Source organism: Mytilus trossulus, chromosome 1 (genome assembly GCF_036588685.1).
Source record: "Mytilus trossulus isolate FHL-02 chromosome 1, PNRI_Mtr1.1.1.hap1, whole genome shotgun sequence".
Lineage (NCBI taxonomy): Eukaryota > Metazoa > Mollusca > Bivalvia > Mytilida > Mytilidae > Mytilus > Mytilus trossulus.
In genome coordinates, this window is record NC_086373.1 from 62562022 (window position 1) to 62589232 (window position 27211).

At 33.5% G+C, this 27211-nt stretch overlaps 1 protein-coding gene across 4 annotated transcripts; it reads left to right on the forward strand.

Annotated features, from left to right (window-relative positions):
• The first annotated feature begins 1467 nt into the window (after positions 1 to 1467).
• Positions 1468 to 20836, forward strand: LOC134681260 (ATP-dependent RNA helicase DDX4-like). Of its 4 annotated transcripts, none has more exons than XM_063540817.1 (18): positions 1468 to 1643; positions 3813 to 3838; positions 4427 to 4476; positions 5518 to 5802; positions 6499 to 6526; positions 6945 to 6967; positions 7439 to 7516; positions 11054 to 11137; positions 11292 to 11373; positions 11749 to 11837; positions 13104 to 13178; positions 14144 to 14445; positions 15075 to 15359; positions 16011 to 16320; positions 17149 to 17248; positions 17704 to 17974; positions 18465 to 18584; positions 19555 to 20836. In XM_063540817.1, the coding sequence occupies exons 1-18, from the start codon at positions 1629 to 1631 to the stop codon at positions 19657 to 19659; spliced, it is 2328 nt and encodes a 775-aa protein (XP_063396887.1). In that variant the 5' UTR covers positions 1468 to 1628; the 3' UTR covers positions 19660 to 20836. The 4 variants fall into 4 exon arrangements, with proteins under 4 accessions (XP_063396887.1, XP_063396898.1, XP_063396877.1 ...); XM_063540807.1 differs by having other exon boundaries at positions 1635 to 1887; XM_063540828.1 differs by lacking the exon at positions 11292 to 11373 and having other exon boundaries at positions 11751 to 11837.
• Positions 20837 to 27211: the final 6375 nt, after the last annotated feature.

Consider the following 27211-nt stretch of genomic DNA (forward strand, 5'->3'; position numbering starts at 1 on the left):
TTGAAATAAGCTTCTCACCTACTGTTCTAAAATGATCATTTAGGCAGTTAGCAATATCATTTTTGTTTATAAGTACTTTCCCTTCGTGTGTTAAAATGTCAATTTCCTGTTTAGTTGTTGAATTCATATCCTTTAAATGCCTCCAAAGAATTTTACAGTTTTTATCGTTATCTATTGCATCCATAAAATATGTTGCTATTGCAGAACGGATTAATCATGTTAATTCACTAGTTTTATTCCTATATTTTTTGTAATTTTCAGTGTCTTTCTTTTTGTGAAAATAATCTCTTTGGAATTTTGATTTACCAATTTCATTAGTATATATACCATTCAGGTTGATATTTATTTTTTACACGTCGAGTAACAACAGGTGCATGTTTATCTAATACATTGACAAGTAAGTAATACCACATGTCCATTGCTTCGTTTGGATCATTGATTTCCTGTATTATATCGAATGGTTGATTTGACAAATCTTGTAAAAACATTTCATCATTAAATGTTTTGAAGTTTCTGCATTTGATCTCAAAATGTGAATCAGATTTATCTTTAATAAGCTTCGCAAATTTGTTTACAGTACAGCTAACAGGATAATGATCACCTGGGGCGTATGATGGTACTATTACATTGATAAGACTTGTTGGATTTGTATTGTAAATATGATCAATTAAAGTGACACAAGAAGAAGTAACTCTAGTAGGGTCAACCACCATTTGATGAAGACCATATGTTGTAATAAAAGTTGACCATTTAGAAGGAAGAGGCTTCAAAAAATCAATATTAAAATCGCCCATTAGCAATATATTATCATTTATAGATAAGCCATTTACAACTTCATTTTCAAAATAAGTATACCAAGAGGTTTGACTATTAGGTGGGGCTGTATACAAAACATAATAAACATGATTCTTTGTGTTTTGGAAAAATCTTTAACCATACAGTTTCTATGTTTTCATTCTCTAATAATGCCATTCTTTCATATTTAATATCATTATCAAAGTAAACTATCCATCCCCCACCTTTTTTATTTTCCATATCTTTTCTTTCAATTCTACACCCTGGGATATATATTTATCTTATTAGAATCCCGCTTACATCTTTTCGTATTTAAAAACGTTTCACACATGCCAATTATATCTGGTTTTTGGGTTTTTCCAAGACTTTCAAAATTTGATCTGATTTCATCAATCTTAGGTAAAATATGTTGTATATTATGACAAGTTAATTTTATCCCCTCAGTTTCTGAATGACAATATACATTATAATTACATGCAAGTATATAATAAATAAGCTTATTTAGAGTCGGCAATGTTTACAAACATAGACAAACATTAGCTCTAATGAGCTTTTAACTGACATGAACTAGGATTTGTATAGTATGAATACCGTACGTGTTGTTTCAATAAAGATCAATGATTTCAGTAATAAACACTCAGCTGTTTATGGTGTGCCGCAAATGGAAGGTAACCATGCAACAGAAGAGAATAGCATAGGAGGCGCTTCACACAAGTTAATCTGCGCATGAGTCAGAGCGGGAAGAAAAGGCAAGGGAACTGACTGAACACGAAAGGGTTGAAGGGGACTACACAGCCCTGTTTGAAAAAGAAGAAAACTGACTTATATTAACAATGACAGCAGTAGAAGTACTATAATATTGTTCTAAAAGTTTCAAGTGGCATGCAGGAAAATGTTACACTGTTCTAATTATAACATTCGTTTGTTTTCACTGTTAAAATTCATGTGACCATATTTTTTATTTACACGTGGTTGATGAAATTTTACAAGTGCGATGAATTTGCATGTTTAGTTAGTTTTTAACAAACACCTTTAATCAGTACAATGGAGTCCTGGGACGATGAAATTGTTATCCCACCAACTAAAGGCCGTGTAAGTATTTGCATTCGATGAATGTCGTTTGGAATGCAGTGCAAAATCATTTCTATTTTCGCTTTAAGTGTCTTCTGTAGTGCGATACTAGTCATTACTAACTATCATTTTCATCATTAATTTATTCAATTTAAACTTCATTAAACATTTAAATCTAATGGATGAAGTCATATTTTGTTTGTTCTTGGTGTGAGGTTTTAGTGGTAGGATGAAAACCTAGATATTGCTTGGTCAATCATTGTCTATTTTTTTATCAGAAAGCTAAGGCAGTTATGCCAATGTATTCTCTTTGAAGGATCAGCCTCACATCAGCATAGGTTGTAAGTTCTAGTTGTGAGATGACTGTCGATCTATTGCGGAAAACTTCACTGATCAATTTTAATCAAACAATGTTGGGTTATATACACCTTCAGCTTGCAAGTTTTTTCATGGTAACGGTATTGGACAAAAGGCTAATTCCTCCTTATTGCAGCCAAATTGTATTGGGATTAGATCTTTCAAATGTAAGGGTAAATGAAAAGAAATGGGGAAACTTGCATGACTCAAAGTGTCTTGTGTTTCTATGATGTTCTCCTGTGTTTTCCTCCCCCAATAATTCATTATGTTTGCATTGCAAAACTGTGCAAAGCCTATTATTCCTATTGAAATAATTGAAGAGCCAATGTATATGCTTGCCATGTACATACCAACACACTGCATATACAAAATAGAAATGATTGACCAAGGAGTATGTGAAAGATGCTAAGCAAACGGCTCCATCTCTGACTTGATCTGCTTTTAGATTTTATAGATAACTGCTTTGACGCTGAAAATCATAAACTTTTTGGTTGGTTGCTTCAGACCAATGCTTCAGACACTAAAATTCTATTTTGGAAATTGTTGTATTATAGATCTGGAAAACTATGCCCTAGCTACATTAAAAGAAAATTATCTGGGGCATTGAACAACTTGTAGCATTTGAAAAAGGTACATTTTTGGGTTGCTCATCTACACTTTAAAATTCTATTTTGGGCAGACAAGAACAGTGATTAAAACCATTTAATGCACCATAGATTCAGAAGAAATATCTTGATTATATCTAGATTAATTCCAGCAAAGAATTAAAACGGAAAGATCAGAAGGCAGTTGTAATATAAATTTTAGTATGTTATTGTATATATATATTGCGAAAGTAAATCGGATTAATGTAAAATAAAATCTAAAGGAAAGTGTCGGAAGGGAATAATTTCTTTGGACAATTTAAATAATTGAATTTACAGGGGACTTGTGATGAGAAGTACAAAATTAATGTATATTGGAAGTGTTTTTGTAGATGATTATATGGTTCAGGTTATTACAATGAGTTAATTTTGCATGATTGATGTTCTGTTTTAATTTGAAATTTACTTGCATGTTGTTTTAATTGTTGTATTTTCAGGTAGTACAATCGACTGGAAAATTTGCAACTTATTTTCAGATATTTTATTTCACATTTAGCTATTTATATAGTCCAATTTGTGTGATTTTCTAATAAATTTGATGTAAGCAGAGAAGGAAAGATCCAAGTATTAAATTGTCAGATTCATGAAAATCCATTGGTTTATTATTTTAATTTTGAAAGTTGCACGAGATTTCCAGTAACTAGTACTACTTGAATAAATGTTATTTGATATCCTACACTGCTAACTACAGTTTGTACTAACCAATTTGTAAATCAATTTATTTTCAACTTTCTTGTATAATGTAACACTTAGCATTCTTTCTGCTTAGGTTCACTTAAAGAGATTGTTGGATTGTAATTTAAAATTTTTAATGTTTTTAAATGATCTTTGATTTTAATATTTTTTTCTGAATTCTTTTGAAAGCAATGTTTTAAATTTCACTATTTTATATCTAGAAATATAAATTATTTGAAATGATATCTAATATTTATTTCTTTATTTTAGGCTCAAGGAGGTTTTGGGCGTGGTGGGTAAGTGAAGTTTTTGCAATAATCTACTTGTGCATTCATATATGATATAGTGCTATAATTTTTGAAAACTGATTGACATCATTTAAAAAAAAGATGAGATGAGCTCGGGCTTTTTGTGTGGATTGGGGATTTCTTTTGCAAAATTGTTAAAAATGCAGGTCTTCCTGCTGCCTTAACTGGTTAAATATATATAATATAATAATACATTAATTATTTAATACCTTTTTTATGCCCCACCTATGATAGTAGAGGGGCATTATGTTTTCTGGTCTGTGCAGTTTCAGGTTAAAGTTTTTGGTCGAGGTAGTTTTTGATGAAGTTGAAGTCCAATCAACCTGAAACTTAGTATATATGTTCCTTTTGATATGATCTTTCTAATTTTTATGTCAAATTAGAGTTCTGACCCCAATTTCACGGTCCACTGAACATAGAAAATCATAGTGCGAGTGGGGCATCCGTGTACTTGGGACACATTCTTGTTCGAAAGTGTGTGAAACAAAAAATTGTCAAGTTAAATTTTACTGTCAAAAACCTAAGCTATTGTTATAATGCCTTCTGAAATTTTATATCAGATCTATTATTTCCCAGGTTTGGAAGAGGATCCACCTCACCAGGGTCAACATCAGCACCTGTACCTGGTAAGTACATTTTAAACATGCAAATTGGATGTATATCTAACCATTGAAGTAGTTCAAATAGAATAGATGTAGATTGGGAGGGGATAAAATATTGTGAATTTTCTGGTATCAATGAACCATGAATTAAATATTCACTAAAGTACTGATTTTGTTTTTGGGATTGTACAGAACAGAACATATTTTATTTCCAATTAAGGGCCCACAAGGGGCATACAGAGCATACATGAATAAGGAAAAAGAATATTAATTTGATAGATACATAGATACATAGATGTACATGTATGCAGACTTGTAAATCCCAAGATTGTACCAGTAAATGCTCCCTTAATACCAACTGGAATGTTCAAACCTCGGCTTGTTTAAATTATTTTTGGTGCTGCAATAATAGATGTATGTAAAACTTTGCCACTTATTGGCTGTCCTTGTGGATTGAAGTTAAAATTTTGGCATAGTAGCCCACCTCTTAAATGGTTGTCCTCATTATATATAGTTCTATACAAGAAAAGCAGACATTTGAGTAGCCCACACTAAATTTCAGGGACCATTGGTGAGTGGGCCCCTGCTAATTTCAAGCCCTGTCTACTAGTACCCCCAAGGTTGACGGGGGAATATAAATGTGGTAACCTGCACCTTTCCGACACTTGCCATAGTGGAGCGTCTGTTTGGTTGTGCAGAATGTACAAGTTTGCAGCCACGTCAGGTCAGAATGGGGAAGTTAAATCCTAAGCCTGGTGTAAAGAGAGTGCTGCTCTCTTTGAACGTTGAGAACCCTTGCAACAACTCTAAAGTTGGCTGTTACAAGTCAAAATTTCTGTCCCTATCCTATACACACATTTTCCAGTGGCAGTTAAAATTTCCCCAACTATCATGTCGAATGGCCTCTTTTACAAGACTTGCCTGTTGTAATTATTGTTAACTTGTGCTCGTCCTGAACATGCATGAAATATTTGCCACTGGGCATTAAGCACCCATCAATCAATTCATCTACTATTTGTTAAAATGCTTTTTTGTTTGATCAAGTCTTCTCTTCCTGTCATGTAGGATTTGGTCGTGGAGTTCTTCGTGAGGGCTTTACTACGCAACCACAGACAAATGGGTTTTCTGATGCAACAGAAGGAGTAAAGGAAATGAGCATATCTAAACCTCCTGCTTTTGGAGGAAAGCCTGGTGGCTTTGGTTCTCAAAATGGTGGTGGGGGATTTGGTTCCTCCGGTGGCGGAGGAGGATTTGGAGGAAATAAAAGTGGAGGAGATGGTGGATTTGGCAGCAAAGGGGGGTTTGGGGGAGGAGGAGGTGGTGGTGATGGAGGATCTGGATTTGGAGGAGGTAGGTTTATATCCTATACAGTAGGAGGTAAACGTAAAAAGCAGTTGATACTAAAATGACTGCATGTTTGTGTTGCATGAAAAAGTTTCCTGGAACAAGTATAATAATTTATTAAAAAAAGATTTGTATGCACTTTCATTAGGAACATTTTATATTTAAACGTTATAACAAATGTTTTCGTTAGAATAAATGCTTTCGTGAATGTTAGATCATATGATCAGAAGCATTGCTCAGTCAGTTGTACAATTTCAAAAATTTAAACAAGTTCCGATTTTAATGAACTGAAGCTTACCTGTCTTAATAACTTCAGCCCCAAAATGATGTCTGTTTATGGTAACATCAGTTGTCAGAAGTAAATTGGGTCAGTCAGCATTTCAATTTTTGTTTCAAACCAATGTTCAACCTAAAATCTGTACACATTACCTTTTCATGCAGTCTTCAATTCAGGAAGATTCTAAATAGTTTACAGATTGTATTGCAAGTCAATTTTGTTTTTTAAAAGGGGTGAAATAGTTCAGGTCTGATTATGTTAAGTCAAAATGCATAGTTGGAGGGGCAGCATATTCAATTCAAATGAAATTAAGGATTGGAGATTTTATTTTGAGTTACTTGCTGGGATTGAAACGACTTAACAGGTATTACTGAGAAAAGACCATGTTCAGTACAATAGCATGAATATCTATTTTTGTTTTCCAGGATTCGGAGGAGGAGACAAGCCACCAAGGTAATATTATAAATCAGTTAATTTTGATAACAACAACAGTTTTACGGATACACTTGTATTCAGTTAAATAATGATATAACCTGAATTTAAGGACAATTTATATCATTTGAATTGGAATGTTTTGTGCTTATAAAATTTCCCAGTTTTACTATGTTTTATAGAACTGCGAAACAACAAGGGGACTCTACCATAGCAAAATGTATCCATGAGTCCATCTATAGATTTTCTTTACTTCACAATAAAAATGTGTTGACCCCATTCGTTGAGATTTTAAAGTTGTTCTTCCTGAAATCAAATCCTCGCTCCCATGTATGATTTTATGGAACAGCCCTAAACCTTTTACTTAAGGTTTTGGTGGTATTAAACAAAAAATGTTTTTAATTGAAATATGATTTCAAAATATTTTTTCTATTTGTAGGGGTGGTGGCTTTGGAGGATCAGGTAAGGAAACTTTCTTGTCTCGTCATATTAAGTGTGAATTGTACGGTTAATTCAGATATTTGGGGGTGCATTTATTATGGCAAGTGTTGAACAGACAATAATGTGATTTCAGATAATAGTTCATACATACACAATAATAAATGTTGTGAAACTTGTAAATGCAAGTTCTTATTCATTGTGAAAACCTTCCCTGTGGCAATTTTTGCAAAATTAAATTAAAATTAAAAAATAATTACTGAATTAACATCTTAGATCACCACCGTATATCTTTCCTTGATTTGAAGAATGGCTCAAATGGTATTGTCAATTACATTATTTGAACTGTTAAGGACATGTGTCTCTGGTAATAGATGTGAATGGTTCGTTTTATTTTTCTTCTTAAAAATTGGCCATGCAATTTAAGTCCAAATTAAATAATACTTTCATAAAAAATTCAACAACACAATTTAGATTAAATGATTTGTTTTACAGGTGGTGGAGGCAAAGGAAACTGCTTCAAATGTGGTGAAAGTGGTCACATGTCGAGAGAATGTCCGAGTGCTGAACAAGGTAATACTGCACAGCCTATGGTTATGTGTGTTATTATACCCCCGCTTTAAAAAAGATTCATCATTCAACAAGTACTGTTTACTGAACACTAATATCATTTGAAACATTATAGCGAAGTTGGAAATTTTTGTCCCATTTTTCTCTCAACTACACAGTAACACAACAATGATTTCTAAAATTTTGTTTTAGGGTCATCAGTGGGCAGTAATTCACAGTTTCACTTGAAATTTGTGGTCAGTGCTTCTGACTTTTTGTCTGACTGTCGTGTTAAAAGTTTTCTTTTCAGATAGTTTGCCATGAAGTTGTGTTCACATGGTTAACATCATCTTAAAATTAAGTGCTTATGTTTATTGTGAGGCAAACTTTTAAAATGTATTGCACAACTATAATTCAAATCAACACATGGATACCTGAAAATGGGAACTTGGCAATGGGGCATTTATCTTGGTGTATACTTATGCAAATTTCTTTTTAGCTCACCTGGCCCGAAGGGCCAAGTGAGCTTTTCCCATCACTTGGCGTCCGTCGTTGTTAGCTTTTAGAAAAATCTTCTCCTCTGAAACTACTGGGCCAAATTACACTAAACTTGGCCACAATCATAATTGGGGTATTTAGTTTAAAAAATGTGTGGCGTGACCCGGTCAACCAACCAAGATGGCCGCCACGGCTAAAAATAGAACATAGGGGTAAAATGCAGTTTTTGGCTTATAACTCAAAAACCAAAGCATTTAGAGCAAATCTGACTCGGGTTTCATTGTTTATCAGGTCAAGATCTATCTGCCCTGAAATTTTCAGACGAATCAAACAATCCTTTGTTGGGTTGCTGCCCCTGAATTGGTAATTTTAAGGAAATTTTGCTGTTTTTGGTTATTATCTTGAATATTATTATAGATAGAGATAAACTGTCAACAGCAATAATGTTCATCAAAGTAAGATTAACAAATAAGTCAACATGACCGAAATGGTCAGTTGACCCCTTTAGGAGTTATTGCCCTTTATAGTCAATTTTTAACCATTTTTTGTAAATCTTAAGTTATCTTTTACAAAAATCTTCTCCTCTGAAACTTTTTGGCCAAATTAATCCAAACTTGGCCACAATCATTATTGGGGTACCTAGTTTAAAAAATGTGTGGCGTGACCCGGTCAACGAACCAAGATGGCCGCCACGGCTAAAAATAGAACATAGGGGTAAAATGCAGTTTTTGGCTTATAACTCAAAAACCAAAGCATTTAGGAGCAAATCTGACAGGGGGTTTAATTGTTTATCAGGTCAAGATCTATCTGCCCTGAAATTTTCAGACGAATCGGACAACCCTTTGTTGGGTTGCTGCCCCTGAATTGGTAATTTTAAGGAAATTTTGCTGTTTTTTGTTATTATCTTGAATATTATTATAGATAGAGATAAACTGTAAACTTTAATAATGTTCAGCAAAGTAGGATTGACAAATAAGTCAACATAACCAAAATTGTCAATTGACCCCCTAAGGAGTAATTGTCCTTTATAGTCAATTTTTAACACTTCATAAAATTGGTAAATTTTAATTAACATTTTCCACTGAAACTACTGGGCCAAGTTCATTATAGATAGAGATAATTGTTAGCAGCAAGACAGTTTATTACAGTAAGATTTACAAACACATCACCATCACCAAAACACAATTTTGTCATGAATCCATCTGCTTCCTTTGTTTAATATTCGCATAAACCAAGGTGAGCGACACTTAAGAGCCTCTAGTTATATCTTAACATTCGTATGTCCCACTTATGATAGTACAGGAGCATTATGTTTCTGGTCTGTGAGTCAGTATGTCTCTCTTCATGTTAAAGTTTTTGGTCAAGGTAGTTATTGATGAAGTTAAGTCCAATCAAATTGAAACTCTTCACATGTTCCTTATGATATTATCTTTCTAATTTAAATGACAAATTATATTTTTGACCCTAATTTCACTGTCCACTGAACAAGGAAAATGATTTGGGAGTGGGGCACAGTCTGTGCCAAAAACTATTTTAAGCACTAGCCCTATGGGCTGGTATAAAAAAAAATTTACTAGCCCGAATTTATATGTACTAGACCAAATAAAATCTGTGTCACCGGTTGAGGATTACGAAGTGATCCGAACCCGCTAGGGGGGTTTTGGGGCATGCCCCCCCCCATGAAAATTTTGGAAAATTAGATGTAAAATCCTGCATTCTGAGGTTACATTTTCGTATCTGGAAGTGTATATAACTTTTCAAAAATATAGAGTTTTTTCTCCATGTAAAATAAAAAATTCGACTTTCCATAAAAAAAAAACCTTCTCAAAACTGTTGACAAGAATTTAAGACGTAGATGTAAAACAAATTTATACATCATGTACATGTAGATATAAACCCTTTGCCATCACATTTTGTTTAAATTAATTTCTCATTCAAATTTGACTTTGGAAGTTAAAGAGATCATCCTTTCTGATGAAGACCAAGAAAAGAAAAAAATCAATCAGTTAAAATTTTATTCTTCATGATTTTTCATATTATTTTTCAATTTGCTGAACAACTCCTGTTCAAATACAAATACAGATACAAATTTGCCTCCTTTTCCTTGCTCCTTACAGTAGGTACACAACATATTAAACTAGACTCTCGTACTGGAGCCAGGGTCAGGGATTGAGGGAAGACCGTCCGTCCAATGGGTTATAAATTCTTGGACCCGTTAATCCTCGTATTTTTTTTAGCCTCCGTAACTTGGTCGGATTTGCGAGACGGCCTTTTTTATGCCTTTCATGGTCTCGCACTTTCCGACAGTAAAGCCATGTATATCAGGCGATGTTTGTGACCACAATATTATGTGTGTACACTTCCGAAAAGAAAACAAAACTGGTTCCACTTCTTCATAAAATTAACGGTAACCAGTCACTGAAGTCGTCCTAATAACCAACCGTCTAAAACACACAAGATGTCAAGCGGGCAGTTACGAATTAATATCTTCCGACGCAAAAATGACTTTAATGTTCAATGTTTTTATTATTTTCTGTTATGAATATATTTTATTAAGTCTATGCAACATAAATCAATCAATAATTACCAAAATTTGACATTTTCAAAACACGTGGTTCTGACCGTTTTCGCGCTTTTTTTTTAATTTTGAACAATCGGTTATTAGGGAGACCGTCAAAACTGGTTTACGGAATTTTTGCAAGGAAGAGAGTATCAGTCTATTAATATTGATTGCGTCGAGTGCCATTCTGCGTTAACTGACGGTAACGATTAAAAAAGTGCACACATGTATGCACTAGACTGGTCGGACTATCGGCAGTGTACATTAACTAGTCCGAGCTTATTTAAACTAGACTCGGGGGCTTCGGGCTACCGCTTAACGTCGCAGACTGGGGGCATCTATGTTTTATGGACATATTCTTGATCTATTCAGTTTTTCACAGCTTTTTTTTTCACTACTATTCCCAGATTACCAATTCAATGGTTAGGATGTTTACTTTTCAATTTGAATAGGCTATTGACTTTCAATCTTAAGTTATAACTGTAACTGTACATGTATTGTAGGCGGAGGAGGTGGTGGCAGTAGAAACTGCTTCAAATGTAATGAAAGTGGTCACATGGCAAGAGAATGTCCCAATGCTGAACAAGGTATGTATTCTATTTCCTTGAATACAGTCAATGTTAACAAAAAAGATGTTGGTTTGTTGAGTAGATAGCAGCCCAATGAAAAAATTTAAAAAAAAGAACTCGAGATTAAAATCTCTTAAGTTATAACTGAACTGTAACTGTACATGTATTGTAGGCGGAGGAGGTGGTGGCAGTAGAAACTGCTTCAAATGTAATGAAAGTGGTCACATGGCAAGAGAATGTCCCAATGCTGAACAAGTTATGTATTTTATTTCCTTGAATACAGTCAATGTTAACAAAAAAGATGTTGGTTTGATGAGTAGATAGCAGCCCAATGAAAAAATTTTAAAAAAAGAACTCGAGATTAAAATCTTTTAAAGTATTATTTCAACAAATTATGACATGCTTGAGGGAAATGATAGTGTTTTGTAAAGTAAAATTAACAAAAGATTATGTTTTTTTCTGTGTATCTAAGACCTAATGTGAGGTGTTTTATATCAATTCATTATTGTTTGAAAAGTCTTTTTAAAGATGTTAAAAAACAATTGTAAAGTGTTAAATGCCATATTACGTAGAAACAGCTTACCAGCTGCTTGTCGATAATTCGATTAACCTAATGACGTTACTATTGTAGGTGGTGGAGGTGGTAGAAGTGGAAACTGCTTCAAATGTCAAGAAAGTGGTCACATGGCCAGAGATTGTCCCAACTCGGATAGTAAAGGTATTATAATAAAATAAAAGAACAAGATCCTATGATTTTGAAAATTGATGAAAGCAGAAGTGTTTAAATGTACAATTTGTCCATTTTTTACGTGCATTTTTGAATGAAATTACTCAATACGGATTTATCATGATAAAAGTATTGATTCTCTGAACAATCTGAAACAAAAATCATAGTTACTTTATGGCGATTGGTGTCTGAAAGGCGCTTTTTTGACTGAGAATAGCCTCTCTTTAAAGCACAAAATGATAGTGATCAAGTATATTTCATGGACGGGGAGGGGGCATGCCCCCAAACACACACACCCTAGATGGTTTGTGCCGCTTCGCGCCACTCATCGAGAGTATTACTGACAACATTGCATAACTACTGACAATTTTACTGATCGACATCAAGGTGGGTAAACAGATCTGAAATAAATTTGTTCATTTTATTTTTAAGTGGGAGTTCATTTCCCATCAGTATTGAAGTTTCATTATTGAACATTTCAACTTCCATACATATTTTCCGCTACCCAGGGACTTGTATTGTAAATTGTTTTGTCATAAGAAGTAAGCTTATTTTGAATGCTTTGTCAGATGTTAATTAAAAAGAATTATACTGCAAGATTCTAAAATTAAGATGTATTATATAGGCCAAATAAAACAATATGTGTGGTTCCAGTTGCACTAAAAAAAAATAGGGTAGGGGTAGGTAGGTAGGCATATTTTTTTTTATTTCATGTTATTTTTTTACATCGAGTCTATGGGAGCAACATTCTGACTTTAACAGTGCTTAGAGGAAAATGACAAAAAAATCTTTAGGGTAGGCTAATATTATGACTAAAAAGTAGGGTAGGCAGGGTGAATGGAACCACACATATTTTTTTATTTGGCCTTAGTAGCTAGTGCATCTTGGTTTGTTGAAAAATCAAAAAAATCATGCTCTTTGTCTGGTTCTGCACAGTTTTAGCTAATTTTTTTATACTGAGTATTTTTGCTCTTTCCAAAGCAATATAACATTATATTTTTCTCAAGAACTGTTCACTTAAACATAATTGTATCCAGGTGATGTCAAATATTTTTAAAGAAATAACTGAAATTCTATAATTGTCTCTTTAGTGCTCGTTCATTATAAAAGTTGTTGGTAGCATGTATGTTTTAATAGAACCATTGTTGAAACATGTACAGTGCAATATTTTTTTAAGAATTTCAGATGGAGGTGTAATCATTTTTACACATGTTTCTTGTCATGTTTACATTTGAAAGGCTATCTAATTTATTGTAGGAAATGCATGCTTTAAGTGTAATGAAGAAGGACATATGGCCAGAGATTGTCCTAAAGCAGAAGGTCTTTCATTAGGTAAGTAAATTTTGTGCCTACAAATAATTTTAATGCCCCCGTCGTAGTGGGCGGGAGCATTAAGTTTTACCCTTGTCTGTACATCTTAAAAATTGTTTTCTGTTCTCTTGCTAGTTTTCATCCACCAGATGTTATGAAATTTATACACCATGCTCATTACCACAAAACACAAAATTTGAATTTTGGTGGCTCCACTTTTACTGTTTTAGAGTTATGCCCCTTTACAAATGTAAAAATCCTGAAAAACTCAGTTCAAGTACATAAATGGGTAGCATCACTTTTTAAGGTTTTGAGTTGTTTCTGTCCCTTTATTATGTTATATGCAAATGGAAGGAATCATCTGTGTCTCATGGACACAGTCCCCAATTATATTACTTAGTGTGGTTGATTTAAGAAATGTAGAAAAAATTTGTGCTGTTACCAGAAGGAGAGTTAATACTATAGGCTATTACATTAAAATGTATATGGGTAGGAAGGGGAAAATTATTTAATGTGGGTCATGGGTCTTCTTTCTGTTCTTTAACCACGCTTATTTTGTGTAAAACCTACGATGTATCAAACTTTCAATCACAATCAAAATTCAGAGCTGTTTGAAGCTTAAATGTTGTTCATACTTGCTCAACTGTTGGAGTTTGACCTCTGCAGGAAAATCATGTTTCTCTCCGACAGCCTCTTGTTTCTATTTTTATTAGGGTTTTGGATATTATGTCTTGTTTGCTAAAGGAATGTCTCTCTATTTTTTGTGTCTGAAATATCACTAATACCTAACTTGAAAAAAATGAACTGTATATATATATATTTATGCCTTCTGTTTGGAGGTTATTTCCCAAAATCCCTCCAAGCCTAATTTAATTAAGGGTTTTGTAGACTGACATTGCTTTATGTGGGCAGAGTGTTACATCCTGTTTCATTATTTAGTTATGTGAATTATGTCTAATTGAATTATGTGTGCATTTATGTTTCAGACAAGGACCGTCCACCACCTTATATCCCACCTGCACCATCTGAGGATGAAACAGAAATTTTCAAAACCATACACGCAGGCATAAACTTTGACAAATATGAAAAAATCCCAGTTGAGGTCACAGGATCAAATTGTCCTGAAAAAATCTCAAATTTTGATGATGCTGGATTGTATGATACCTTTCTTAAAAATGTGAAAAAGTCAAACTATGACAGACCAACACCTGTACAAAAATATTCCATTCCAATAGTAATGTCTGGAAGAGATCTGATGGCATGTGCTCAAACAGGATCTGGTAAAACGGTATGTACAAGATGAAGTTCAACTTGAACACATAATGCTTACTATTTTTTCTTTGCAAATCGTGATTTTGATGACTATCTGCTTGTTAGAATCCAGCGTGTTTTGACTACCCACCTTTACACTGTTAATATAATTTTGTTATTAGACATTTTCAATAAACAATCCTTAGTTTACCAAGGAAATCATTGCTTCACATCTAGTTTACATTTTAGCTATTAAAATCTTTTGGGTGCTATTGACTACACAACATGCATGCATTTTCTTTTTGAAAAACATTTAAATGATTAGCACTTGAGATTGAGATGCGGGTATCCTCAAATAGTTATTCCAATTCATTTCTTCTGAATACTTTTAATGTATTGAGAAAACAAAAGCGAACTTTCATTGAATGTTTAAATTCTGTGAAGAAGAATTTTTTTTTATTGAAAAATAATTAAGTTGTGAGAAAGGATTGGTCATAAGGCAACACCATACCAACTTAATTTTACTTTGGATCACCCTGACTTGTATGACTTTACTCTGACAAATATTCTGTTCAAGATGTCCATAATATAAGTTTTCAGAAATTTAAATGAAATATAATACATTGTGTAATATAAGATCTTTGAAACTGTCGTCTTTATTTGCAGGCTGCTTTCTTGCTGCCAGTTTTAACTGGAATGATGAACAATGGTCTGACTGGTAGTTCATTCTCAGTAGTTCAGGAGCCACAGGCTTTAGTTGTAGCTCCAACTAGAGAATTGGCTGTACAAATCTTTACAGATGCCAAAAGATTTACCCATGGCACAATGTTAAGACCTGTAGTATTATATGGAGGAACCTCTCTTGGACATCAACTGAGGAATGTAGAACAGGGGGCACATATAGTAGTTGGTACACCTGGTAGATTGCTTGATGTGATTGGTAAAGGAAAGGTAAAAATTGTTATTATTCAGATGGCTGGAGTTTACATTTGCTTATACCCTGTGATGAGTTTTGAAATGCATCCCTCATCAATTTTTTTGTTAACTAGATAATTTTAGCAGAGGTATTATGAGTTAGAAATTCTTTGCCAGTCATCTTATGTTATTGATGGCTTAGTAGATTAAGCTATGGTACTTTAATAAGAGATGACTATTTTACTGAAGGGTTTTCTGCTGTCGAATAAAGTTTACCTATGGTAATATCTATAGATAAAGAACAAACAAATATATTGAAGTTATTGCTCTTGGAAAACATTAACAACAACAGCAATACTTTATTTTCAGAGGGTTACACAGGTCGCTTATAACTAATTTTCCCCGAGGCCCTCATAAAAAAATCATAACAAAATGCAAATATATACATTGCATTCATTAGTATAAAAGTAAGGTATGATGATAATGTTCAATACAACTTGAAAAATGTTTGAGGTAAAAAAAAATAAACCAGATGATATAATCAGTTTTGAATATTTTTTCAACAGATTTACAAATGTTTAATTTTTAATACCAATTGAATAAACAAAACTATGATGAACAGATATAAAGAACATATTGTTTTAAACAAGAGGGTATTTTTAAAGACTGTTATTTTCTTCTTTCCAGATCAGTTTAGAAAAGCTAAAATATTTAATTTTGGATGAAGCTGATAGAATGTTAGATATGGGTTTTGGACCAGAAATAAAAAAAATAGTACATGAATTAGGAGCACCTCCAAAAGAACAGAGACAAACTCTAATGTTCAGTGCAACTTTCCCAGAAGAAATCCAGAGACTAGCCGCTGAATTTTTAAATGACTATTTGTTTTTAACTGTTGGAAGAGTTGGTGGAGCTTGTACCGATGTTGCACAGTATGTGCATGAAGTTCCCCGTGATCAGAAACGTCAAAAGCTGTGTGATATATTGTCTGAATCTGGTAAGATTAAATCTGTCATAAAAGTTAATAGCTGAATTGTTTATACTTTGCAAAATCATCCGTCTTACATGATTCATTTGTATAATAGATAATGTCCATTCTAGACCGTTTAAAAATAGGAGTTGATTGAAATATATTCTGAACAGTGTTGTAGTAAAAGGGGATAACATCAGAAAAATAAAGACGATAAATTTTCCTTTGTCACAATGCCTATGTTATATCACAATAAAAACCAATTGTTCAACACTGTTTAAGTCTTGTGACTTTTGGTCAACAGGTGTTAATTGTTAAAAAACCCCAGATTGGTGTAAATATATTTTCAAACAAGAATGTGTCCCCAGTACACAGATGACCAATCATTTTCGACTATCATTTACTATCTTCAGTAGACCGTGAGAATGGGGTAAAATCTCTAATTTGGAACTAAAATTAGAAAGATCATATCATAAAGAACATGTATACTAAGTTTCAAGTTGATTGGACTTCAACCTCATCAAAAACTACCTCAACCAAATACTTTAACCTTTAACATAAAAACAGTTTTTGTACACTTTGCATAGGCTAACGTAGTAAAACATTCTGTTAATCCACTAGGCCTTTCTAATAGTTTATGCAGTGCTTGCAGATCTATCATTTAGGAATTTAAATTTGATACAAGGACAAATCATCATACATTACCCTTGAGGAACTGATAAAGATCATCAATAAACTTGTATTATTCAATGAGTCTAGGCTGCTTGACATCCACAGTTGAAGCCTTTGTGAGTATCGGGGACGAATGGAGTTCCTAGATCATTCAAATATTCTAACAATTATATTTTATTTTAGGTACAGACAAAACCCTTGTTTTTGTTGAACAGAAAAGAAATGCTGACTTCCTTGCTACTTACTTGTCTCAGTCTGGATTTCCAACAACAAGTATACATGGGTATGTAATTATTCAAGGAGTATAAACTGAAAAGACAAACTAAACTGATTTTTGGAAAAGAAAATCTTACATCAATTTGCTTATTTGTATGTTTGACAAGTCAATATCAAACAAGAACCATGCTATACAGTGTGGCGTGTTTACGGATTTATTTCTTTTTCAACAACCTTTTTACAGCGTATCTGTATATTCTTGTATACAGCAGACTTGGCTTTATGTATTTTATGTATGTAAACAAATGGCATGTTTAATTTAATAGCAAACTGCCCTTGCTCAGGTTTTGAATAACATGAATAATGGTACTTATTTTTCTATTAGACTACATGTGTAAATTCTAAATTTTTGAATATTTTATTTCATCGTTACCTTTGTATTGCAATGTATCATTAAGTGGGTGATAGTTGCTGCCTTAGTCAATATATAAATATTCTTATAAACACATGTTTACATTACAGTGACCGTTTGCAGCAGGAAAGGGAGGAAGCTCTGAGGGATTTTAAAACTGGCAGAGCACCCATTCTTGTGGCTACATCAGTGGCAGCTAGAGGGTTAGACATTCCTCTTGTTAAACATGTCATAAACTATGACCTTCCACAATCTATAGATGAGTATGTACATAGAATAGGCAGAACAGGTAGATGTGGAAATGTTGGTAAATCTACAAGTTTCTATACAGATGATTCAGATGGTGGAATAGCAAAAGCTTTGTTACGGATCTTAGCAGATGTAAGTTAACTATGTGCAAATTAAAATTAACAGCAGCTGGTCATTTATTACAGATTTTGTGAAATTAAATTTTCTAAAATTTTAACCAGTGAATTGGACTTTTTCTTTCTTTTCGATGATTTATAAAATCTAGTTAAGGCATATATTTGGGGCCTAATGGTGTTTTGCATATTTTGGGGATATTTTTTGTACCAAAATATGTGTTTTTTTTGGGTCTTTTTTGGGTCTTTTTTCATTATTTGGAGACAACAGTCTAAATACATAAATAGTATGTGGTATGATTGCTATGTCTTCGTTGATTTTATTTTGGATTTCCTTATTTATCTGAGCTTCAGTCTTGTCAGACAAGCTTTGGTTTGTCAGAAAGGCTAAAAGTTTCTGACCAAATGACATACTTGTGTAAGTAACTTAGCAAATTATCTTTTCCACCAGGTATTCTCTAACTGAAAATGTTTTTTGATCCTCTAAAATAGTCAATTTTATATTTCAGGCACAACAAGAAGTCCCATTATGGTTAGAGGAGTATGCTAAATCTAGTCAGTCTACTGCTGGCTTCTCTAACTATGGAGGCAAATTTGGTGGAAAGGACATCAGAAAAGACCAGCCAAGGGTAATTATATGAAAATTTTGCATACTTTATTTTATAAATCTCCTAGTGAAATATAGCACAAGAAAAAATATATCTGTTTCCTGTTTCCCGACCGACTCTGATTCAAAGCCCCCGTCCCTAGATCTTTTTATTCAATTCCGGGGGGAAAATCGTTTCCGGTCCAATCCAGATCTGTATTTTACTATACTCAAACAATCAAAATGGCTGCTCCCAGCACAAATGTGCTACAATTAAGGTTTAAAAAATGTCGGGACTGGGAGAATTATTCAATTTAAGCTTCCTTAAAGAGAATGATTTTAGGGTACAGGACCCTAACCAAACATGACATTTAACCAACTGTAAATCTGACGGGGAGTGCAAAAAGAAATTTAAAAAAAAAAAAATTAAAAATTCCCACCTACCGACCCTGATTTATTTGCCTTGGCAGCAGGAAACAGACATATATTTTTTTTTGGCCTGAACATCAATTAGATTCAAACAAACCTCCATTCATAAAGGAACAGTCAAGTTAGTATAATTCCTGGATTTTGAAATGATTTTACCAGTGGTCCGTTACTTTCTGCAGAAGCAAAAAATACTAGACTAATTCTTGAATTCCTACGTGAACAAAACAAGAAATGAATCTTCTTTATTATTGAGAGCATTATACATATCATGATGAACATCAATTAGATTCAAACAAAGCTCCATTCATTAAGTAACAGTCAAGTTAATATAACTCCTGGATTTTGAATTGATTTTACCAGTGGTCTGTTACTTTCTGCAGAAGCAAGAAAAAAAAATTTGACTGACTGTTATGAAGGTCAAATCCTTAGAATTGGATGCTGAACAGGGCATCTGACTTACAAAAGGATTGACTTTGCTAAAGTACATTTTCCATCACAGATCAATTGCCATTGTGTAAAATGTCATAAATGTTTTTTTCAGCTCGTAGAATTATTATTAAAATTATGCAAAATTCTATTTGTAGACTAGAGACAACCACACAGGAGATTCGGGAGGAGGATTTAATGGAGGTTTCAGTGGAGCACCTGCCAACTCTGGAGGAGGTGATGATGAAGAATCCTGGGATTAATCACATTCTGCCAGTTATTCCAAACGTTGTAAATAGTTGTTTGACGATGAGATACTTTGAAGAACCTTAACACGTTCTTTTTAATCATTTTACTCCATTCATATTTGAATGAATGCTGTTACCTGCGAGGAAGCAGGAGTTGTGTTATAGAAGAGTGAGCAGTATGCCATTTATGTATCAGCACACTGACTGTTAAAAATCCTAATCATGATTATCAGAAATCAGCTAGCAACTCTCAATATATAGCTTATAGTGGGTACAACTACCAGAACAGACTTGATCTGAAAAGTTGCCACAACTATTCATTAAACAAGGTCATTAACGTAAATGATTGATACCATATGACTTAGTAGTGGGAATGTACTATATAAATCAAAATCAGTTGTCGCACAGAGTGAGGTGTTTGAATAAGATCACAAGGAACAATGTATAAGACTAGAACTGTAGAACTATAAACCAGGTCATGTCTTGCCACAGCCTCAAACCATTAGGCCATAATATCTGGAGACTTCCTAGACTGTACATAGGATTTTGTCCTGGATATGTGGAAGGGAAAAAGTATAACCAAGTGAACAGCTGAATCTGTTCTGTTGGGTTATCACTATGGGTCTCCTGTTATAAGATCACAAATGATATTGTTGTAGAAATCCTGAATGGCCTGTCTGGAAGAAGTTTTGTCATTGATTAGAAAGCGGGCATTATTTTTGAAGTTCAAAGAACCTTATCAGACTATACCATTTTTTCATATTATGTTTTATTTTTTAATTCCATCTTAATGAGAATTGATTTTGATAATGGTGTTTTTTTATTGTTATTGTTTTATAGTAGTGCTACCGTAAATCATGTGCTTAATCAAATCCAGTTCTTATTTGTTTACATGAATAGTAATGTGGTTTTCTCTTTGACTGTAAGATATATGCCAGTAAGTCTTTCTTAATCGTGATGAATTCTAGTCTGTATGAAGTAATGTTTTTAAGTCTGTGTGGCATCCTACTATGTCAGATGGTTGTTAATTGTGATAGATCTCATGAACTAAATCAGAAATAGTGCAATATGTAATGGTATACCTGCTTACAAGCAAGGCAAATTTTGATGATTTAAGGAACATTTCATTAATTCTTAACCTTGTGATACTTATTGTTACTTATACGTTTTATTAAATCATTCAACATTTTAATTCTGTTTAACCTTTTTTGTGCTATCATGCCTAGTGTGAAAAAATATTAGGTTTGATCCTTGGAAGCCATATGTACTGTGGATTCCTTTTCATGATACTCCATGCAACAAAGTTGTGAATGTTTTTGACCGGTGGGTCCTGTTCTTTTCATTATGCAACAAAATTTTAGGAAGCCATGTAAATAATAAGGACATGCATTGTACTAAGTAGATGTGCATATTGACAGAAAAACATGATTCAACTTTTATTTTAGAATTATACCCCTTTGAAATTAGAATTATTGTCTACATATACTGCTGCAATAGTTTGTCGTTGCATCTTGGAAACCACTGAACAGAATTTCATGAAACTTTGTAGCTAATGAGGATATTCTTTGAAGATGTGCATATCCACTAGGATTTGTTACCATTTATCTATTTTATGTTAAGTCGAGCTTTTAAATTGGATGAGATTTTATTTGCCCAGTGACGATGTGGGGTATGTGAGCCTGCTCTCGAAGATTTTTATACACTTTATTGATTTATGTGTTTCTTTCTTTATGCCATGGCTAGAGTTATAGGAGGCAGAATGATATCAAAACAAGTTTAACCCTGCCACATGTTTGCATCTGTCCCAAAGCCTGAGTTTCTGGACTTTGTTAGTCTTGTGTGTATTTTAATTCGAGTTCATTTATAATATGTTTGGAGTTTAGTATGACATCCATTTTCACTGACCTAGTACACATTTTTATTTAGGGGCCAGCTGAAGCCCAACTTTAGGTGCAGGATTTGTAAGCTGCGTTGAAAACCCACTTGGTGGCCTTTGGGTGGTCATTTTCATTCTTTTGTTTCCTCAATCCTCAGTATGACATTCAAGGAAAGGGATAACACATTTATGGCAGCAAGTAAACACAGTAAATCTGCAAGCATGTACAATTTATATTTATTCACAATTCCTTGTATGAGCATTGGGTGGTTAATGTTTATACACGTTGATGAACAAATTCAAAATTAGATTCCATGGTTACAAGTCCTTAAATAATTAGATTGCTGTGTAAGCAACTTAAATTTATAAATGGTGTAGCTATGCAGACCGCTCTCATTTTTATTGGAAAAGATGCAGATAAAATCCATTTTTAATGAATCGCTAGTAGTTTTATCAAACTTTAACCTTTGTAACATGGAATTTCAAACACATAACAACAAAGAGAAGTAGTGTAATCCCCAATGAGACAATTTGCATAGCAGAAGCTTCAAATGCAAGATATTTCTATTTTAAGGTGGAATGCTGTAGTGTCACAATTGCAAAATTTCATTAAACACTGATTGAGCATACAATAAATGTTTAGCTTGCTCATGATTCCAGATTTTTGTTGAGCCTGAAACTTTTGTTACAGAAAGCTTGACGTAGGGATAGTGATTCGGAGACGTTGGCTAACTTCTTGGAAGGTGGAAGACCTGAATGCTTCATAGTTTGTATATTTTATGAAGTTTCCGTCAGTCACATGTTCAATGTCTTTGACCTCATTTTCATGGTTGAGCGACCACTTGAAAAAGAAGGTCAGATTTTTTTGTAATGTTGAATTCTCTCTTATTTTAAGTAATAGGACAACAAGATTTGGTATGTGTGTACCTTGCAAGGTCCTCGTGCCTGTCGGACAGTTTTCATTTGACCTCGTCCTCGTTTTATGGATCAGTGAACAAGGTCAAGTCCATCTCAGATACTATAAGCAATAGGTCTACTGTCCAGTTTATTCGGTGTATGGAAGGACTGTATGCATGTACATGTCCAACTAGCAGGTGTCTTCTGATCTTGACCACATTTTCATGGTTCAGTGGTTGTACTTAAGTTTTTGAGTTTGGCCTTTTTTTCTGATACTATATGCATTAGGACATCTATATTTGTATGGAATGATTGTAAGGTGTACATGTATAGTGGTCGGATGTCATCTTACCTTGACCTCATTTTTATAGTTCAGTGGTCAGTTAAGATTTTGAGTTTTGGTCGTTTTATCTAATACTACCGGTATATATATGCCATAGGTCAACTATATTTGTGTATGGAAATATTTTATGATCTATGTGTCAGTCGTGAAGGTCTTACCTTCATTTTCACGGTTCATTTACTCAGTGTTGAAGTTTTTGTGTTTTATTCTATTTGTCGTGAACTAATTCACAGTGTAGATACTATTCTGTACGCTAACCGGAAGTCCTGATTTTTGAAGCAATGATTCCCAACTGACTAACAGAACGGTTTTGCCTAGGGTGACTTTTCTCATCATTTGATAACTCCTATATCTGTAAAGTGCTTTGAACATCTTCGAGGTATGTACAGCATCACAAATATGAGTAACTGTACAAAAACATGCATTAGAATATAGAATATACGTGTGCATCACATCAACTTGATAGAAAAAAGTGAAATCGATGGACAATTTTGCTCTCGTAGAGCAAAGCAAATAATCTTTAATTGCAAATATTTGCATCAGTTTACAGTTAAATATATACTGTTTCAATATTTTTTTCGTATTTAAGTAGAATATTCGTATTTCCCATAAAAAATATGTTTTTCTTGAGGATCCCAAAATAAATTACTGTACGATCAGTCTAGAACTGACTATTCTAGAAGCGATTTCAGATTTTTTGACTATGACCAGTCATGATTTTAAAAAAAATCAACAAAGGCAATTTGAAGGTATATACGTGTCTACGTGATATTATGAACTGTCCAGGGAACTATTACGTATAATTTTTTTCATCAGACAATACAAATATATGTCTGATTATTTTTGTAGACGGCAAAATAATTGTATTTTGTTCCGTCAGTCTTATTTAAAATCAAATGCCTAAAAAGCAATGCATGATTAGCTTGTGGACTTTGTATTAAATAGTGCATCGTTTCAGTTACCTGTTGAGCTATTACATTTTAAAGGCTATTTACACCGTCCGCCGTCGAGGGGGGTAATTCATGTGATAAAATTTGGGTAAGTTTACAGAAATGATTACATGTATCAATAACGAATGATTTTAAAATAAAAAGAATTTTATCAGTTTACTTAAAGTGATTTCTGGGTTAATCGAAATATGTCATTGTACTGATGGCATTTATTAATTGCGTTTCAACTTGTGAAAATAATAATACTTAGCTTATACACTTTTACCCTTTTTATACGCACGTCAAAATTTTTACGGGACGTATTATGGTATACACATGTCCGGTGTCCGTCTGTCTGTCTGTCTGTCTGGCGTAAACATGTCGCACCATAACTTGAGAACGACTTATCCAAATTTCATGAAACTTAATAATGTTGTTTTTTATGATAGTCAAATGATCTGTATCCTTTTTGGTGAAAATCAGATTTAAACTTTTTGATTTACGGCACTTTGTAACTAATTCAGGAGTGTGTTTTTTTTTTTTTTTTGAGTTATTAAGTATTTTGTAAATGAGGGGGAGGTTTTTTTTACATGTTGTGCCATATCTCAAAAAAAAAAATTATGATTATTGCTTAAAACTTTACACACTTCTTTGTTATATTAATCTAAAGATCTGTATACTTTTTGGTGATGATTCAAAACTTTATTTTGGAGTTATTGAATATTTTGTTAAACAGGGGAGGTTTTTTTACATGTCGCGCCGTATCTCAAAAATAATTTATGATTATTGCTTAAAACTTTACACACTTCTTTGTTATATTAATCTAAAGATCTTTATACTTTTTGGTGATGATTCAAAATTTCATTTTAGTGATATTTATTTTTTTGTAAAATAAAACAGGGTTGGTGGTTTCACATGTCCCGCCGTGTCCCAAAAACAATATATGGTTATTGCTTAAAACTTTCTCAGAAACTATTTATGATTATTGCATAAAACTTCCACACAAGACGTCGGGCGTATCATGCGCTTATGGCGCAGCTGTTTATTAACAGGATTTTCCACAGAAAAATCGGTTGGTTTGTTGAAGGTTTGGTGCGACCATTAAAACGGTTAAACCCGCTGTACTTAAATTTTAAAATAAATTGGGACTTGGATTGAGAGTTGTCTCATACAACATTTTTTAGCTCACCTGGCTTTTCTCATCACTTGGCGTCCGTCGTCGTCCGTCGTCTGTCGTCGTTAACTTTTACAAAAATCTTCTCCTGAAACTACTGGGCTAAATTTAACCAAACGTGGCCACAATCATCATTGGGGTATCTAGTTTAAAAAATGTGTCCGGTGACCCGGCCAACCATCCAAGATGGCCGCCATGGCTAAAAATAGAACATAGGGGTGAAATGCAGTTTTTGGCTTATATCTCAAAGACCAAAGCATTTAGAGCAAATCTGACTGGGTAAAATTGTTGCTGCCCCTGAATTGGTAATTTTAAGGAAATTTTGCTATTATTGGTTATATTATTTTAGATAGAGATAAACTGTGAACAACAATAATGTTCAGCAAAGTAAGATCTACAAATGAGTCCACATGACCGAAATGGTCAGTTGACCCCTTTAGGAGTTATTGCCCTTTATAGTCAGTTTTTAATCATTTTTCGTAGATCTTAGTAATTTTTTAGAAAAATCTTCTCCTCTGAAACTAATAGGCCAAATTTAACCAAACTTGGCCATAATCATCATTGGGGTATCTTGTTTTAAAAATGTGTCCGGTGACCCGGCCAACCATCCAAGATGGCCACCATGGCTAAAAATAGAACATATGGGTAAAATGCAGTTTTTGGCTTATGACTCAAAAACCAAAGCATTTAGAGCAAATCTGACTGGGTAAAATTGTTATTCAGGTCAAGTTCTATCTGCCCTGAAATGTTTAGATGAATCGGACAACCCGTTGTTAGGTTGCTGCCCCTGAATTGGTAATTTTAAGAAAATTTTGCTGTTTTTGGTTAATATATTGAATATTATTATAGATAGAGATAAACTGTAAACAGTAATAAAGTTCAGCAAAGTAAGATATACAAATAAGTCAATATGACCAAAATGGTCAATTGACCCCCTAAGGAGTTATTGCCCTTTATAGTCAATTTTTAACAATTTTCATAAAATTTGTAGATTTTCACTTTCATTTTCCACTGAAACTAACTGGACCAAGTTCATTATAGATACAGATAATTGTAAGCAGCAAGAATGTTTAGTAAAGTAAGATCTACAAACACATCACTATCACCAAAACACAATTTTGTCACGAATCCATCTGTGTCCTTTGTTTAATATTCACATAGACCAAGGTGAGCGACACAGGCTCTTAAGAGCCTCTAGTTATAACTTGTACAAAAATCTTCTTTCCTAAAACTATGGGCCAAATTTAACCAAACTATGCCACAATCATTACTAGGGTATCTATTTTAAAAAAAAGTGTCTAATGACCCCACCTACCAACCAAGATGACCGACATCAGTAAATACAGTAACAGGTGAGCGACACAGGCTCTTGAGGGCCTTTAGTTTAATTTGTCGTTACTGATGCCTAAATGGAGGTCACTGTTTCTAATCATGAGGCATGCTTCTTGAAAGATTTAAAAATGGTGTTTCCAGTCGTGTCCATGCGTTAACTCCTGAATCGTTCAATCATACAACTGTTCAGACTTTATTATGTTGTTGCTGATGATAACAGGTATAATATTGATGATTTTCACATTCACAGTTCAAGAAAGATGGTTCTTGAAAGATTGAAATGCAACTGCCAAGATATAAATAAATTAAAAAAAATCTGAACTGCTGTCTTCTGAAAGGCTCTTGTTTTGATTTTCCTTGGGAGTCGGCTCTGTTTTTTTATCTTCATTTTTCTTTTATATCTGCCCCATTATAGAAACATTCAGGCTAAAAGTTGGTATAAGTCGACCCTGAGGAAAACGTTGGGATGGGGTGAACGGGAGGCACATCATTAATATTTAGTCCACTGACTTTGTTATTTGAAAATTATTTATAAAATGTACATGTTAAATTCAAATCAATATAAATACTGTAATGCATTCAAGTAAACGAAAGATATATTTTTTTTTCAGGATAATCCAATGCCAAGTTTTCATGATTCGAAAGAATTAAAGTTGAAAGTCTTACAAATGTCCGAACAAACAACTTTAAACTGATACCTGCTGAAATTAAGGAAGCTCGCTTGTTATGTTTTCAAAATTTGGCAACGCGCGTTATTCAGTGTGCACCATATTTTTTATGTTATTTCTTCATAGACAGAAAAATATTACAGTCATTACTTAAATAGTATTAAGGGACATAAACTTGTTAATGATAAAGCTTTATGAAAAGTCAAGAGAGAACATTTTCCGGCAAAAATTTCAACGGCTAATATATCGAAAACAAGCACGGTGACCTATATATTTTTTGTGCTATTTGGATTCCTATATTAATCCCCTATCAATATAAACTAGTGCTTTGAAAAGTTAATTACTCTG